The 17,389-nt window shown below is 39.4% G+C and overlaps 2 protein-coding genes across 2 annotated transcripts; both read left to right on the top strand.

Annotated features, from left to right (window-relative positions):
• Positions 1–13,861: 13,861 nt before the first annotated feature.
• LOC110932870 lies at positions 13,862–14,665 on the top strand. Its single transcript, XM_022176124.1, has one exon. It carries the CDS (start codon positions 13,862–13,864, stop codon positions 14,663–14,665), a length of 804 nt encoding a protein of 267 aa, XP_022031816.1.
• Positions 14,666–15,874: 1,209 nt separating this feature from the next.
• On the top strand, positions 15,875–17,181 carry LOC110932857 (protein NYNRIN-like). Its single transcript, XM_022176111.1, has 3 exons — positions 15,875–16,302; positions 16,393–16,486; positions 16,558–17,181. Exons 1-3 carry the CDS (start codon positions 15,875–15,877, stop codon positions 17,179–17,181), a joined length of 1,146 nt encoding a protein of 381 aa, XP_022031803.1.
• Positions 17,182–17,389: the final 208 nt, after the last annotated feature.

Raw genomic sequence — 17,389 nt, forward strand, 5'->3', positions numbered from 1 at the left:
ATCTTAAATGTGTTTAATAATAATCACGTTTGTGTTTGTGTATCTTAAATGTGTTTAATAATAACCACGTTTGTGTTTGTTCAATATACGCGTTACATCACGTTAAAAACCGAATGTCACCGACACGACCCAATCGGATTCAATACGCACTTGTACGACCCGAAATGACAATATACATCATAATACTGCAATTAATGAAAAAATAAGTCATGTTCATGTACGGTAGGCGGCTGTTACACATAACACTTCTCACAGGAGTACTTGTGATTTCAAACCTAAATGACACGAGATAACGGAATAAGACATCACACGTAACCGATTTGATCCGAAACTTGTCGTATAGTCCATATATATTAAAAAATGATGTATAAAAGAAAAAACGGCAAATTTAGACTATTTATTGGTCCGTTTGTTAATTAAATACAATTTTAAAAAATTTAAAAAAACACCAAAACGCCCCGCTATGCCCATAACGCAGCGTTTTGGGACCAAAGCGTCGCGCTATGGCCATAGCGGGGCGCTTTGGTCCTTCGTTATACCCTGAAGCGGGGCATCTTCCCCCTCACTTCACCCAAACAACAAAAAACACACATATAGTGCGATTTACACACACTCGAGCCATTTTCGTTGATTTTCCGATCTTTTCAGCCGCATAAAGGTTAGATCTAAAGCCCTTAATCTTTCGTGTATCATTTCATTCAATTTTATGGCTTGATTGTTGTTGTTTTGAGGTTGATCCGCTGCCATTTTGGCTTCTGTTCTTCAGAATGAAGAACCAAAGCGCCGCGCCGAGGCCATAGCGGGGCGCTTTGGTTCATGTTGATTTTTTTTTTTAATTTGTTTTATTAAATAATCTGTTTAATTATTATTATTAGTTTATTAATTTTAATAATTATTTGTTTAATTATTATTATTTGTTTAATTATTATTATTTAATTATTATTTGTTTAATAATTATTATTTGTTTATTTATTATTATTTAATTATTATTTGTTTAATAATTATTATTTGTTTATTTATTATTAGTTTATTAATATTTGTTTAATAATTATTTGTTTATTTATTATTATTTAATTATTATTTGTTTAATTATTATTATTTGTTTAATTATTATTATTTAATTATTATTTGTTTAATAATTATTATTTGTTTATTTATTATTATTTAATTATTATTTGTTTAATAATTATTATTTTATTATTATTTGTTTATTTATTATTTGTTTAATTATTAATATTTGTTTAATTGATCAACGTGCAGGGATGGATTTATCCGATGAGGAGATTGAGCATATTGATGAGGGATTGGTGGGGGACGAGGAGGAGCCGGCATGTCCGTATCTTCAGTTTCCGGTGGGGTCGCGGGCGAGGGGGAGATGCGCTAGGTTGCGCACCATAGCGATTGGGGAGCACGTAGGCATAGACTGGGAGCTGCTATCTACCGTGGGGGAGATCGAGCGGGCGCGTGACATAGTTGGGCTAGATACTCCCTGGTCGCGCCTATTTGAGTTAGCGATGGAGGACTCGTACCCTGAGCTTACGTACGAGTTTTGCTCTACGTTTACATACGCGCCGCATCCGGCGGATTACGTGGAGGACCCTTTATTTCCGGTACACGAGGTTACATTCCGTCTGGCCGGTCAGCAGTTTGAGATGAGTGTGCGGGAGTTTGCTGTCCACACAGGTTTGTACACTGAGCCTGAGCTTGATACTGATTTATATACGCAGGCTGTTACGATGATGGACAGGCAGACGCTTATTAGTTTCTGGAGGGCCATTTCCAGGGTTCCCTTTGGGAAATCCTGGCAAAAGGCCACCACCATTGTAGATCCCTTGTACCGATACCTGCACCAGGTGATTGCGTCGACTATCGTGCCGCGGGGTTCCAGCAAGGAGAAGGTCAACCTTAGTGACCTTTTCTTTCTTTACTGCCTACTACGCCGCCAGCCCTGCTATCTAGCAGCCAGCCTGGCAGAGTACTTTGCTACTGCATACCACCGGCAGCTCCGCGGGTATCTTCACACTGGCTCGTTTATCACCGCCATTGCACGATCGCTAGGGATCGTGCCCGAGCTAGATCCGCTGCTGTCCGATCCGGTCCCGTCATCTAGGTTGGGCCGCGCGTCAGTATCCGCTATGCAGATCACCCGTACCTTTGATGTCGGTCTGCGGTTCAGGGGTGCTGACGGGCTGATTTTTCAGCCAGTGGAGTTGCCGGAGGTCATCCCGGTTGTTATTGAGGCGAGGCCTGGGATCTTAGCCCCTCCTGCTGTTCAGCAGGCCGCTCGGCGGGCTCAGCGACGGGCTCTGGGCATCGATGAGCCTGAGGATCAGCCTGAGGGTCAGGCTCAGGCTCAGCCTCAGCCTCAGCCTCAGCCTCAGGCTCAGGATGATCCGGCGCAGGAGGACCGGGTCGAGGAGGTCCACGTACCACCAGTTGAGCCAGCTCCTGAGCCTCCACAGTACCCGCAGCACGTTTACGCTGACCTACCTCCGGTAGCGCGTGAGGTGGCTCGGGACTTCGACCGGCGCCTCAGACGTCAGGGCGCTCTCATTGACTGGATGGTCCAGACGCTCGTTGAGCTACGAGAGCTCGCTGCGTTGCCTCCACGTCCCCTCCCACCGTCCCCACCGCACGAGTATTAGTACATTTAGTTTGTTTGTTTAGTGTTTTGTTATGTATTATGTACTCAGTTGTACCTTTTTGTTGTGTATTGTATGTACAAACTGATATATATATATATTGCAGTTAATCTTCTATTTACATCACGTTTAATTCTTATGGCTTTCTGTATATTTTATTTAACGTGTTCGTTTTATTTAACGATCGTTGAACTTATGTTATACACCTTCTATAAAAATAATGACGTAACGACGTAATTATAACGGCAAATTTAATAAAATAAAATAAACAACGTTTTAATTCAAAAAAGGCAACATTCAATCATTCAAAAACAAATAACGTGTTCGTTTTATTTAACGCTCGTTGAACTTGAACTTATGTTATACACCTTCTGTAAAAATAATGACGTAACGACGTAATTATAACGGCAAATTTAATAAAATAAAATAAACAACGTTTTAATTCAAAAAAGGCAACATTCAATCATTCAAAAACAAATTCTCATTCACAACGGCAAATCTCACATAAAATTTTTTTACTACAAAAATCTCTACCATACTAATTCAACCAAAAATCCCTACCAAACTAACCCACATCAACCCAAATAAACCCCAACCCAAGCTGTTTGTCTTTTTTGCACATCTAAAGCGCCTCGCTATGGCCAAAGCGGGGCGCTTTGGCTTGGTCAACAGACAAGGACTGATAGAAGTCAGTCCTTGTCTGTTGACCAAAGCCAAAGCGCCCCGCTTTGGCCATAGCGAGGCGCTTTGGATGTGCAAAAAGACAAACAGCGTGTGCGAATAGACCCAGCCTATATTAAATATGTAAGACATCTATCCTATATTATAATGAAGGAGGGAAGAGCATTTTAACATACCCAAAAAATAAGAACTTTTCTCCCTCTTTATTTATAGAAAGACCCCTAAAATGAAGGTAGTTTGGTCTTTTAAACATTATTTATTTTTTAGCCCCTAAAATTATTACACTTAAATCCCTAAGGTTATAACAAAATTATAGATAATTAGTTACAATTCACTCATCCATTTTTTAGCCCCTAAAATTATTACACTTAAATCCCTAAGGTTATAACAAAATTATAGATAATTAGTTACAATTCACTCATCCATAACAAACTTATCATTTTTTTTTTGCGTATTCTTGACATATCTTATAAACTATACTGTTTAAAAAAAAATCCAAAGATAACATGACGACCTACACATTTTGTCGATGTTTCGGTAGTTGTCTTGTTCAATATCGACGCACAAATTAAAAGTTACAAGTCGATTATGCATTAATGTACAAGTAATTAATACTTGTGATCTAATGTGCCTAATCTACAAAGATAGGCTCCATATATGCAAACAAAAACAAAAGGATTAAAAGTACCGTAACATAAAATGAAGATATTTTCTGTCACATTTTATTTTATTAAAACTGCCTAATATCTATACTTAGTTATATCTTATAAAAACTTAAAACTAACCACAACAAACTTCCTAAATAAAGGGGTGGAAAATCTAAAATTAAACCCAAATGCACTTCTATAGTTAGTACTATAAATATAGCAGGACACTCCTATATCTATTGCTAAACAAAGTTAAAAAAATGGACCAGATCTGAATTCAATTGTTGCGAAAGGTCATTTTTGTTATATCGCAGCAGTGAATATTTTTTGTCTTTTATTTACTTTTATGTGAATGTTAACTTATTTGATTTTTCAGATTCAGATGCATGATGAACATGCCAATTTATACAACACAATTGTCGAACAAGCTTTTAAGGTATTGGCTTTGCTGGTTTTTAAGTATTATTTTTACGTATATCTTTCATATTAACATGTTCGTTATGTTATTATATGTGTGTTTTATTGTAGGATGATGGTGATAAAAATATTGATATTATTTCTTATGGTGCAATGTTTAGTCAATACAAGTTTAATCTTCAATGAGAATTTAGTGAAGATGTAATTTTAAGGTTTATTTAATCTTTTTTTAACTTTTCTATTTAATTTTTGTCATTCATTGGGATCGGAAGTTTGAGACTCAAAGGAAGAGATCCAAGAGATTCTATTAATGGAAATGAAGTGAGATTATTAATTTTGACGATTCTGATGACAATGACAAAGAAGAAGAATTAGAAGATATTGCCGATTTAAGCACAAACCAGAAAACCTGATTAAAAATACGTCGAGTGTCAATTCAGAAGCGGAACAGATTTCCTGCAGTCTAATATGAAATCTATCAAGTGTTTTTATATTATTTTTTCCATTTTTCAGTTGTTATGTTTGACCTAAACGTATTAATAAAGTTTATTTTATATTTGAACTTTATCTTTGATGTTAATATAATGCAGTTATTAACCATACTAATAAAGTTCAAAATAAAGTTAATATACTAAATTTACAAGTCAACTGAACTTATATAAGTTAATATCCTAAAGTTGCAATACATATATATTGCAGTTAGATATAGTTAAGCTGAAATTATAAAATATTGCAGTTATTCTTAGATATTAATCTAATAATTTGTATTTCTTAATTAAAAAGTAATAAAGTAATAAACTTTAAAGCTAAACTAAAAAACTGAACTTACTATGATATAAAGTTAATAAAAAATTAATTATTTTATAAACATTTTTATAACAAGTAATATAAATAAAATACTCCAGAAATTTACAATTTTTACTAGATAAATTCTAAACTTGGTTGCAAATTTTTAGGAATTATAAGTTCAACTATATTGTTATAGATAATATTAGTCAGTTCTAAAATAATTATTTACCAATTTGACTAGATACATAGTAGTAGATTGTGTTGCATATTTTTAGGGATTATTAGTTAAAAGTAGACTCATATAGATAAGATTAGTTAGGAACTAAAAATTTGAACTTAATATGATATAAAGTTAATAAAGATAAACTCTTATCATCCTATTTTTTTTTTATAAAAACAGTTATTGAAATTTTATAAAAATATAATTTTTATATTTGTAAAAAACCGAAATTTAACAATTTAAGTTAAAGCTCTAAAACGTACTTACGAGTAGCGCTGTAAACGAACCGAACGAACACGAATAAGGCCATGTTCGTGTTCTTTCATTAAGGAAATTAGCATGTCCGTGAACTGTTCACGAACGCATACCGAACATAAGTTTATGTTCGTGTTATTTCGTTAAGGAAATTCAATTGTTCACGAACAGTTCGTGAACACTGCTCTCGAACACAAACGAACACAAGCAAATAAAAATGAACGCAAATGAACATTTAACTTAAAGATAAAAAAAATGAAAACATTGTTATCCTTAAACATTAGATATAAGTAGTTAAATACTACCGTCAAATGATAAATCAAAACACAAGAAGTCCACCACACCACCAAATCATGAATAAAGTTTAACTAAGTTAGACATAATTATCCCCAAAAATGTCTTAAACTGTCCAAATTTTAGCTAACTTAGAAAAATACGGGGTTTCAAGTTTTCAATATGTTTAGATAAAAGGTTTAATATTTACCGAACGTTCACGAACGCGTTCAAACGAACGAGACCTGTGTTCATGTTCGTTTGCTAAGCTAACCGAACGAAATTTTTTGTTCGTGTTCGTTCAACGAACGAACATAAACGAACTTTCCGCCGAACGGTTCACGAACTGTTCGCTGAACGTTCGGTTCGTCTACAGCCCTACTTACGAGTCAAATACTATTTTTTATTTTTATAAAAACGAAAATTTTAAACTTAAAGTTTATTGGATGGGTACTATGTGGAAATTTAGAAAAAGTTATGAACTTTAAAGAATAAAATTATACTTTATAATTTGACCAATAAAATAAACAAACTTTACAATTATAACAACTTATCTTTTATTTTTTTGTCTTTTGATTATTAATTTTTATAAAAAAAATTATTTTTTGTCTTTTGATTATTAATTTTTATAAAAAAAACAAAACTTTTACATATGTGTAAACTTATGACATATATCCACCACAATAATGTTATCATAAATATTATACGAATAAGAAAACTACTAGAAACAAGTGTCACAATGCAAAGTGTCGCCCCCGCCGCATCGCGCGGACACCCTACTAGTTTATATCAAATATGTAAGGCATTTATAACTTTATCATTTAATAATATATCAGAGTTTATTTCTCCCACAGCAGTGACGGTGGAAAATCTATATCCCATTTTAGTATTCGTTAAAAATTATTTACCAAAACAGCGTTTTCATTAGTTTTCCCATTAGCTTCCCCATTATCTCATTTATTTGTTGGATTAATTTTTTTTAAAAAGACACATTCCCTTTCCACGAGTCGATTCAGTTATCTTTATTCTTTTAGAGTTAATTGCTCGGATGGTCCCTGTGGTTTCAAGTTTTTTCACGTTTAGTCCCCACCTTTTGAAAATAGCAGGTATGCTCCCTATGGTTTGTCATTTTGTTACTCGGATAGTCCCTGAGTAAATGTCAGTTAGTTTGAAAATAGCAGGTATGCTCCCTATGAGTTGTCATTTTGTTACTCGGGTAGTCCCCAGAGTAAATGTTGGGGGACTATCCGAGTAACAAAATGACAAACCATAGGGAGCATACATGCTATTTTCAAAAGGTGGGGACTAAACGTGAAAAAACATGAAACCACAGGGACCATCCGAGCAATTAACTCATTCTTTTATTATATATATTTTAAATCTTTTTGCCTCGAAAACACTATTCCTAAGATTGTTGATTTAATAGAACTAGTTATAAAAACCGTCGCCGCGTTGCGGCGAACTTGTTTTGTTATTTAGTATGTGTTTATATATGTTTGAAATCACTACGAGCGCGTTGCACATGGAATGGTTGAGAAGAATAAAAAGAAAGTATAGAAAAAAGACTAAAAAATAAACGAAAGAAAATCAACTAAAAAAGTTGTATGATAATGATGTTGTTCGGTAGAAACCCGTAGTCAGAGATGAGCAAATAGTAATGGGTACCGGTACCGAATTTCCTGAACCGAAAGATCCTAAGTACCAGTTCGGTACTGACGTTTGGCGTTCCTGGTACTGGTTCGCTACCGGTTTTTACCTTCATATACCGATATCGTAACCGGTATTTTCGGTACCAATACCGATTCGGTATCAGTTGGTACCGAACTCATCCCTACCCCTGAAACTAAAAAAAAAAGTTGTACGATACCGTTGTTCGGTACCCGTGATCAGGGATGAACAAACGGTAACGGGTAGTAGTACCAAATTTCTTGAACTAAAAGATTATCAAACTCAATCCGGTACCAGCTTTTGGCGTTTTATGTACCAGACTGTGCTGTTTTTTACCTTCATGTACCGATAACGAACCTGTATTTTCGATACAAGTACCGGTTAACATTAAGCTTATCAAACTTAAAAAGTAAAGAAGATAACAATTATTATAATATGAAAATAATAAAACTATAAAAAACTATATATAATTTCATTCATAAATTAATAATAATATATAGGAGAATGATAATGATAATGATAACTAATTGTATATTTTATTTTAGTTTTTTTTCTATCAACGAACTGCACTATTTTTAGTAAAGGGATATATGTAAAAAACTAAAAATCCTAAAAAGTATAACAATAATGAGAACACTATTTTGATAAACAATTTTAAAAGAACATTAAAATAGTAAATAGTTACCACTATGAGAAAAAAACTCTAATATATCATACCAAATAGTTACAAGGGTTATATTTTATTTACAACCCATAATAATTTTATAATAGTGTGGTTTAGTTTAAGAAGATATGTATACATATTTCAAAAAAAAAGGAATAATGGATTTTAATAATCCAAAATTTCAAACTATTAGTCGTTGGTCGGCAACGATCCCAACTTAAAACATAACCAGTGGTGGTCCTAGCTTTTCACATATTGTAAACTAATGGACATTTACTAATACAACCTTAATTTCTTTTTGTCCTCTTATCTTTTTCGGTTTAGTAAAAGTCGATTGGTTTACAATATATGAAAAGGTGGAACCACCACTGGTTATTTTTGAAGTTAAGACCTTTGCCGATCAACTGCTAATAGTTAAGATTATTAAAATCCATTATTCAAAAAAAATAGTCATTTTTTAGTGATTTTAAGCTCAATTTGCACGTACGTTACTTTTCCTTAATTTGTTGACTTGTATACCAATGACAAGTAGACACGTTGTTGACTTGAGAATTTGAAGTTTGGTTTGATTAATCTCTGTAGGAAAACTATGCATCAATCGTCTATTGCCCTTAGGTTTTTAGTTGCTTGATTGTTAAAATAAAGGTATTCAACTCTTCGTGTGGCCAATTGATGACATTCGTTTCGTGTATGGCTTATGTTCTCAAGTTCTTTAACTTTTGATCTTGTTTGAGTTTATCCGTCCTTTGCAGACGATTCAAGTCTTCACTATTTTGTCTATTTTCTTAATAGTTTTATTTTGTTGTTGATCTTTTGTACAAATTTGGTGGTGATTTAAGAAACTAATAAATGCACACATGGATAACTAACTTTATAATTGTCACATGTCAATATTTCTATTATTACCAAAATAGAAAAGATGTGTTCTATAATACTAATACGTGTGACAATGCATACACCAACACTTAGCTCATTATCCGGTATTATGGCGAAGGTCTTATGAAAGAGTAGAAACCATACTATAGTTTCTCAAAGTAGCCAAAGATCTGTAAGTGGGAGGATTCACCAGCTGATGAAACAATGGTTAACTAGGCAGGGTTAACTTACTGGTCTCGTCAAAAAGGGTTAATCCCTTCCTCTCGAGGATCGCTGACTAGATCGTCCGCCGGTTGATCTCCTGCACAAGGAAACAAGCCGTGACTCGTAACAAGGAGGATGGGGTGGGGGGTGCTCCTTGTTACCACTCTCCGGCGTGAGAATCAGTGATTTGCTTGAGAAGCAAAGTATGATAGTAATAGTAGTGAGAGAGTTGTGAAGAGATACCTCAAACCTGGTTTGGGGTTGGTATTTATAGCCGAGGAGTGAAGGAGGAGTTGAAGGGACGGACTGACGACGTGCTGCCCTTATGCAGGTGTGTCAGGCTTGTCGGTTGTGGAGGTGAAGCCACGTCCTACTGCAGTGTCAGTCCGTTGTCCACGTATGGCCTGACAGGCGACTGCCAGTAGTGCCACTTGCTCTGTGGTGTCAGTCCCACTTGCCTCGTGGGCAGGATGCGGTGCAGGCCGCAACACTGGCTGCGGTAACCTCTGACGTTCCCGCGTTTCAAGCTCTGACAAAGACATATGCGGGATGCGGTGTGGAGCCGCATCGGCCGTCAGTGGTGACTGTTGCTGTTGCCCAGATCCCTTGTCGTGACGAAAATGTCCATATGATGCGGTGCCAGCCGCATCGCTATATACGTCTATTTTCATACTCAAGGTAAGGCTTCTTCTTATCCTTAGACCGATTGGATTCGAAGGACGCGTCCGCGTGGACGCGGTTCTTTGCTGGTGGGGTTTTTTTTATAAGGGTAATGGTCACTCGCGGTCAGCTGGCGCGAGATTTAGGACCATACCCTTCACCAGCGTGACGACGATAACAAATATTTTTGACCAAATGGTAATTTATTTAATTAAAAAATAAAAATAAATAGGTGACTCATTAAAAAGAAATGAGTAACAAATGGTAACGTTAGAAACTAGTTTTGAATTCTATAAGAATATCTCGTATGCAATGTTTTCAAACATATGCAAAACAGATGGTATGTTCACACATCAACAACCACTTGTTAGAATAAGACCTTTTGACTTTCAAAATTTCAGAAGACTAAAGATGGATCCATCATTTATTTATATTGTTTTGTAACATGATGTATAGTACCCGTTAAGCCCTGGTTATTGTTAATCAATTAAGTTTAGTCAATAATGAACATGCACATGTGCCTGTGGGCGATATATATTTTGATTAACCGATTTAAATAAAATTAAATGTTATAGCCAATTATTAGGGGTGGGTATTAAACCGAAATAATCAAATTGTAAACGAAATAACTGAAGTGTAACTGAAATAACAAAAAATCTTTATGTTTCTTGCGGTTTGGTTATAGTTATTCTTATTTTCATAACTGCAATAACTGAACCGAACCGAATGTTTTAAACATGGCCGAATCCATAGGTTTTTAAATTAGTGTTTAAATGTTTAACCATTGTCTAATTATGATTTTACACAAAGAGTTAAAGTACTTGATAAGCAAATATGATTGGCTATCTGGTTGTTTATTTGTAAATTTACAAATTACTATGATTGTGACTTCAAATAAGTAGTTCTTGGCTGTATGGTTTTTTATTTGTAAATTAAAAAAACACGGTAATGAAATCAATAATTTAATTCATATTAGAATAGGTCACACTTATGCTTATTGGTAACCATGAGCATAAGCTAACTTATTTTACTTTTTTTATAATAATGTTGTATGTTTACTTTTTTTATAATAATATTGTATGTTGACTTGGTTGATTATGTGTAAATGTAGATAGAAACTTCAGGTAGCGAAACCTCGAATATGAAAAAGGATTAACCAACCTATAATCAAATTGAAACCGCATTAACCGAAATCGAACGGTTATAATTCTTGATAACCGAAAAGCGCGATTATGGTTTCAGTTTTAGCCAATAACCAAACCGAACCACACTATGCTCGCCCCTACCAGTTATTATCACGCGGTCTATTCATTCAAATTTAAAAAATAACATCAGTTCTATTTTATAATTGAAGGGGTATGGTCCCAAAAAGCCGCGCAAACCTCCGCCAAGGTTGCGCGCGGAACCATACTCCTTATTCAATAACCTTCATATCACGAGCCTTGCGCGGGTTGCACCACTTTCCTGTTCTAGGTCGCGCGAGGGCTCACCCACGGGAAGCTCCGATATCAGCACTTAGCATGCTAAAGGAGCACACAGACATACTAACCCCGCGCCAGTTAGTTAAATGCTCAGCAAGAACTACACAGGGAAGCAGCGCAAGGCTGTCCCAGGTGGTACACAAGGTACAAGTGGCAGTGAAAAAGAGCCAATGAACGTCCAGCAGGCTCTGTTCAATCGTGCGCCACGATCGTCTGACGAGAAGTACTTAAGGACGCCTACGTGGCACCAATCAGAGGACGGAGACATCTGTCCCACGATCTCCACTTGTCTGCTGATGGCAGAAGAACAGCAGGGCCGACAACAATGACACGTGGCTCCAACCAAGGCGCGCCAGCGCCGAAGAGCTTCTAGAAGCCACTAAACGGTCGACACTAGTGAGACAAAGAGCATATCCGTTATGTTGTCCATTACCGGCCCAAGGCCCATCAGCCCATATCCTCTTACACCTCTCCGGCTATAAATAGAGACCTCATTCCACAGGTTAAGCTCTCGATTCCCTCTACTCTCACTCTTAACACTTAATTATCCTCCCCAAGCAGTCGCTTATTCTCACGCCAGAGCCCGGTTAAGAGGGAAACCCCCACATTCCCCTCTTAACGAGTAACGGTGTTCTGTTTTGCAGGAATAAACATCAAGTCGGAGCTCAGATATCCATTAGAAGATTAACCACTATGGTAGAAACATAAACCAAACTGATTAGTCCCCATAATCGGTTCCGTGTTTTTTCATTGGCGCCCACCGGTTTTTTCCTTACAACCATCTTCATCTTCTTTTTTCTGAGCCTTTGACATCTTTTCTTCCTTCGATCACGGCTGGTCAAGGAATCATTCCAAAGTTCGGCTTCGGAGCCAACTCTAACGCGGCGTTGGGTGAAGGAATCCAAAATTTCCAAGCCCAACAAATCGAAGAAATTGGTGAAGTCGAAGTAACCAATACTGGGGGCCCGCGCGGGAGTATCACCCGCATCACTCAGGCGGTCACCCCAGGAAACAATGGAGAGAGACCTTCGAACCCAACACCGCCTCAGAATGTTTCGGCATTACTAGGGCTACCAGAAGGCGAAACTCCAGCCTCATGGTATGCCAAGAATATCGCCACTATCAATGCAGCGTACCAATCGCTGATTGCGCAGCAAGCAGTTTTGACAGCAGAACCGTCCTTGGTCACTCCTCAAAGTCAGGGGGCGCGCCAGATGCCCCCACCGTCCAATCTCCAAGGCAGAATCAATAGGCCTCCCCCTACCAGACGTTTGAGCGTACACGACACGCGCGACACAAGAGGGGAAACGGATAGTTACTATGACTATCCGTCAAACCTTCAACGAGGCCCTGTTCACAGCCGGCTCACGCCGCGCAACATGAATAATGAATGGGAGGAGACAGACCCGAATGATCCAACTTGGGAAGATGACGAGGGTTCGTCAGTCTTCAATCGCTTGCCAAAAAATCATGAGTACTTCAAACCGAGACAGTACATCGGGTACACAGAAGAAGCTGAAAGAGATTTCCGCCTGGCATACCAGCCAGCGGAAGCTGCGGAGCATTCCAAGTTCATCCCAAAAATCGCACTCGCGCCGTTTTCACGAGAAAAGCTACCTCCGACTGTCGGGAAGTTCAACGGATTGACTGATCCTGATGATCACGTCAGAACTTTCACAAGTGTAGGTTGCATGGGAGGTTGGAACATGCCTATGTGGTGTCACTTGTTTATTCAAACTCTTACCGGGGCTGCTCGCGCCTGGTTCGACAGCCTTCCTCCGGGAAAGATTAAATCTTGGGTAGATTTCAAGACACAATTTTTGAGCTACTTCAGCCAACAACGACGCTACCAGCGCGACACAGCTGAAGTAGAAGACATCTGGCGAGGAGATGGTGAAGGTCTGGAGGACTTCATCACCCGTTTTAACAAGGAATGTTTGGAGATAGGTGGCGTAAGCGAACAACTCATTCATTGTCATTTCAAGAAAGCCATTCGCTGTGATAGTCTCATCAGAACTATCCCGGGCAAAGACGGAATGCCAAAAGAATGGGATAAGCTCATGGAAGCCGCAAAAATTGTTGCGCAAACCGAAGAATCACTCGCTGGGAACAAGAGTTATTACTCTGAAGATTGATTCTCCAGAGGAAACACACGCGACAACAACAAGCGCAACAAATACAAGGGTACCGATTGGAAGTCTGGGAGATCAAGAGGCCACGATGAAAGGTCGCGCTACAGAGAAGACGCGCGTGAAACAATTGACCGAATCGGTTACAAGAAAGCAGTCATAGATGATAATCGTGACAAGCACTGGACTCCGCTCATAAAAACGCCAAAAGAGGTATTGATGACGGAGAACCATGATTTCAAGGCTCCCAGGCCTATGACAAACAAGAAAGGGCAAGACCCCAACTTGTACTGTGATTTTCATAAAGACTCAGGGCACTTGACCGATGATTGCTATAGTTTGCGCCAAGAGATTGAGAAAGCGCTAAAGAATGGTAAGCTAAGCCACTTGGTGAAGAACGTGCGCAAAGAAACCCGTCAGCTCCAGCTCCACGACAAAAGAAATCACAAGAAAGTCCGACGCTTAGAGACCCACATGGTCAACGGACCAAGATACAACGCGAAAGTGAAAGGCAAACGCCCCTATGAGCCTTCATGGCAAGAGCAACAGGTCATTTTTCCGGTAGTGCGCGGCGGTCCTCGCGCCACACGACCCGTCGTCATTACCGGTATCATCGGCCATTATGAAACGGAGTACATATTCATTGATCCAGGAAGTACAGCTGACATCATTTATGAGCAGTGTTTTAACCAATTTGATGAAGAGGACAAGGCGAGACTCGAGCCAGTCGATTGTCCTTTGTCCGGATTTTGCAATGAGATGGTTTTCCCCCTTGGTCAGATCAACTTCCCCGTCACACTGTCTGACGGGAAGCATTCAAGAACAACAAGCGTGAATTTCATGGTGATGCCCGTCAAGTCGAGGCATGATGTGTTAATTGGGAGGGAAACCCAAGGCGAGCTGAACATGGTTACTTCAACTCCCCATTCAGCGATAGGGTTCCCAACCAAGACGGGAGTGTCAATCATCTACGCCAAGAAAGAAGTAATGTCAACTGAAGAATTACGCCCAGCAAAAGCGACGAAGGTTTCAGCAACCGAGCCTGAAAATGGGTTTTAAACCGCAAATACCCAGAGCAAACAGTGACAATTGGCCACGCCATTTCGTCAGACATCAGAACACGTTTAAAGCAATTACTGTTCAGAAATATGGATATCTTTGCCTGGACCCCGGCAGACATGACCGGAGTCCCGCGCAACATAACCGAACATTGCTTAAACACTTACCCCTCTGTTGAACCAAAGGTCCAAAGAAGGCGCAGCTTAGGAGCAGACAAAAAGAAAGCAATGAATGAACAAGTATGTGAGCTGCTTAAGGCTGAGATTTTGCGAGAAGTGCGTTATCAGAGTTGGGTTGCGAACCCAGTAATGGTGGAAAAGTCAAATGGTGGATGGCGAATGTGCGTAGACTATACCGATCTCAACAAGGCATGCCCTAAAGATTGTTATTCTTTGCCTGAGATCGATAAAAAGATAGACTCTCTCGCGCCATATAGATGGAAATGCTTCCTGGATTGTTACAAGGGTTATCATCAAGTCCAGATGAAGCTCGAAGATGAGGACAAGACAGCTTTTAGAACTGATCTTGGAATCTTTTGTTACACAAAGATGCCATTCGGTCTGAAAAATGCTGGCGCAACATACCAACGTTTGTTGGACAAGACCTTCGCGGGGGACATCGGAAAGAACATTGAAGTTTACATCGATGATCTAGTGGTTAAAAGTCCCGAAGAAGGAAAAAATGTTGAAGGACATCGAAAAAACGTTCAATTCATTGCGCAGTGTAAATATGAAGTTGAATCCAGCCAAGTGTTCTTTTGGCATGGAAGAAGGGAAGTTTTTAGGCTTCATAGACACAAACGACGGTTTTAAAGTAAACCCAGAGAAAGTCCAGGCCATAAAGAGAATGCCATCGCCGCGAACAATCAAAGAGATGCAACGGTTGGCCGGCCGCCTGGCTGCGCTTAACCGTTTTCTTTCCAATCACGCCGCGAAGTCGTACCCCTTTATCAGCACGTTGCGCAACTGTGTGAAGAAACAATAGTTCAAATGGACCCCCGAGGCAGAGACAGCTTTTCAGCAAATGAAGGAATGTTTGATTGAGCTCCCTACCCTGACTGCACCGTTCGAAAAAGAACCACTCATACTGTACTTGTCTTCTTTGGATAAGGCAGTAGGGTCGGTATTACTGGTGGAGAGAAATGGAGTCCAACCTCCAATGTATTACGTCAGCAGGGTACTCACTAACCCGGAAACGAGATATTCCACGATGGCAAAATTGGTGCTAGCGCTGCTGCACGCCTCCCGAAGGCTGCGCAGATATTTTACTGGACATGTGATCACCGTGCTTACAAACTTCCACATCGGCACGATATTGCAGAAACCAGAAACGTCCGGGTGGTTAGCGAAATGGGCCATAGAGCTGGGAGGCCACAACATTTTGTACAGGTCGCGCCCAGCCATTAAGGGCCAAGTCCTAGCTGACTTCATCACAGAAGTCCCAGTTGATAAAATCAAAGAGTGTGAGCTGGTAGAGACCCCTGAACAAGACACGACAAATGAGACTTGGATGCTTTATACCGATGGGGCCTCAAATGAGGACGGCGCGGGAGCGGGATTGCGCCTTGTGAGCCCTGAGAATCATGAATTTACCTACGCCATCAAGTTGGACTTTAAAAACACCAACAACGAGGCGGAGTACGAAGCATTTCTGGCAGGCTTACGCATCGCCATCAAAATGGGAGCTAAAAATTTATGAGCACATCTTGATTCACTCCTGATAGCCAGCCAAGTTAATGGTATATATGATGCAAAGGGCGAAGTCATGGCCCTGTATCTAGAGCAGGCAAAAGAATTGCTTCAACAGTTCAAGTCTCACAAGGTGATCCACATCAACCGCTCCAAAAACAAACCAGCCGTGCATTGAGCAAACTCGCTTCAACTTCTTTTCAGCATCTGGCTAAAGACGTAAGGATCGAAATACTCAAGAATCCATCAGTCTTACTTCGACAGGTCAATGTGATCGAGATAGGGCAACCATCCTGGATGACCCCTATAATTCAGTATTTGCAAGAAGGAACGCTCCCTGAGAACAAAGCAGAGGCAAGGAAGATTCAAAACAAGGCCCTGCACTACGAGTTGAATGACGGTATTCTCTACCGAAAATCCTTTTTAGGGCCACTGTTGCGCTGCGTGGACCCCCAAGATGCGAATTACTTGATCAGGGAGATCCACGAAGGGATCTGCGGCATCCATGCAGGGCCACGCATGGTAGTCGCGAAGATTATGAACGTCGGATATTACTGGCCAGGGATGCATGTCGACGCCCTGAAGGAGATCCGCAAGTGCGACTCTTGTCAGCGACATTCTCCAAAAACCATGCGCCCTCAAAATGACCTTATCCCTGTATCCACTGCATGGCCTTTTCAGCAGTGGGGTATCGACATGGTGGGACCCTTCCCAAAGGCGCCTGGTGCCGTGAAATTTATAATAGTGGCCATCGATTACTTCACGAAATGGGTGGAGGCCAAAGCTCTCGCTTCAACTACAGCTATGATGGTGCGCAAGTTCATTTGAGAACACATCATCTGCAGATTTGGCCTCCCACTCAAGATTGTAATTGACAACGGCACAAACTTTGCGTCTGAAGACCTGCAGGAGTGGATGAAAGAGATGAAAATCGAACACACTTTCTCCTCCGTTGCGCATCCTCAAGGCAATGGACAGGTGGAAAGCGTGAACAAATGTACTGTTGAGGGGATAAAGGCCCGACTGGGCACAAAGC

This window comes from Helianthus annuus, chromosome 1, assembly GCF_002127325.2.
Source record: "Helianthus annuus cultivar XRQ/B chromosome 1, HanXRQr2.0-SUNRISE, whole genome shotgun sequence".
Taxonomy (NCBI): Eukaryota; Viridiplantae; Streptophyta; class Magnoliopsida; order Asterales; family Asteraceae; genus Helianthus; species Helianthus annuus.

What these genes read in the sequence shown, in the direction of transcription:
- LOC110932870 (XM_022176124.1), top strand. Translation starts at nt 13,862, where the DNA reads ATGACAAACAAGAAAGGGCAAGACCCCAACTTGTACTGTGATTTTCAT.
- LOC110932857 (XM_022176111.1), top strand. Translation starts at nt 15,875, where the DNA reads ATGGCAAAATTGGTGCTAGCGCTGCTGCACGCCTCCCGAAGGCTGCGC. An exon ending in AACACCAACAACGAGGCGGA is followed by an intron (nt 16,303 to 16,392) that starts GTACGAAGCATT and finishes CCTGATAGCCAG; the next exon opens with CCAAGTTAATGGTATATATG. An exon ending in AACAGTTCAAGTCTCACAAG is followed by an intron (nt 16,487 to 16,557) that starts GTGATCCACATC and finishes ACTTCTTTTCAG; the next exon opens with CATCTGGCTAAAGACGTAAG.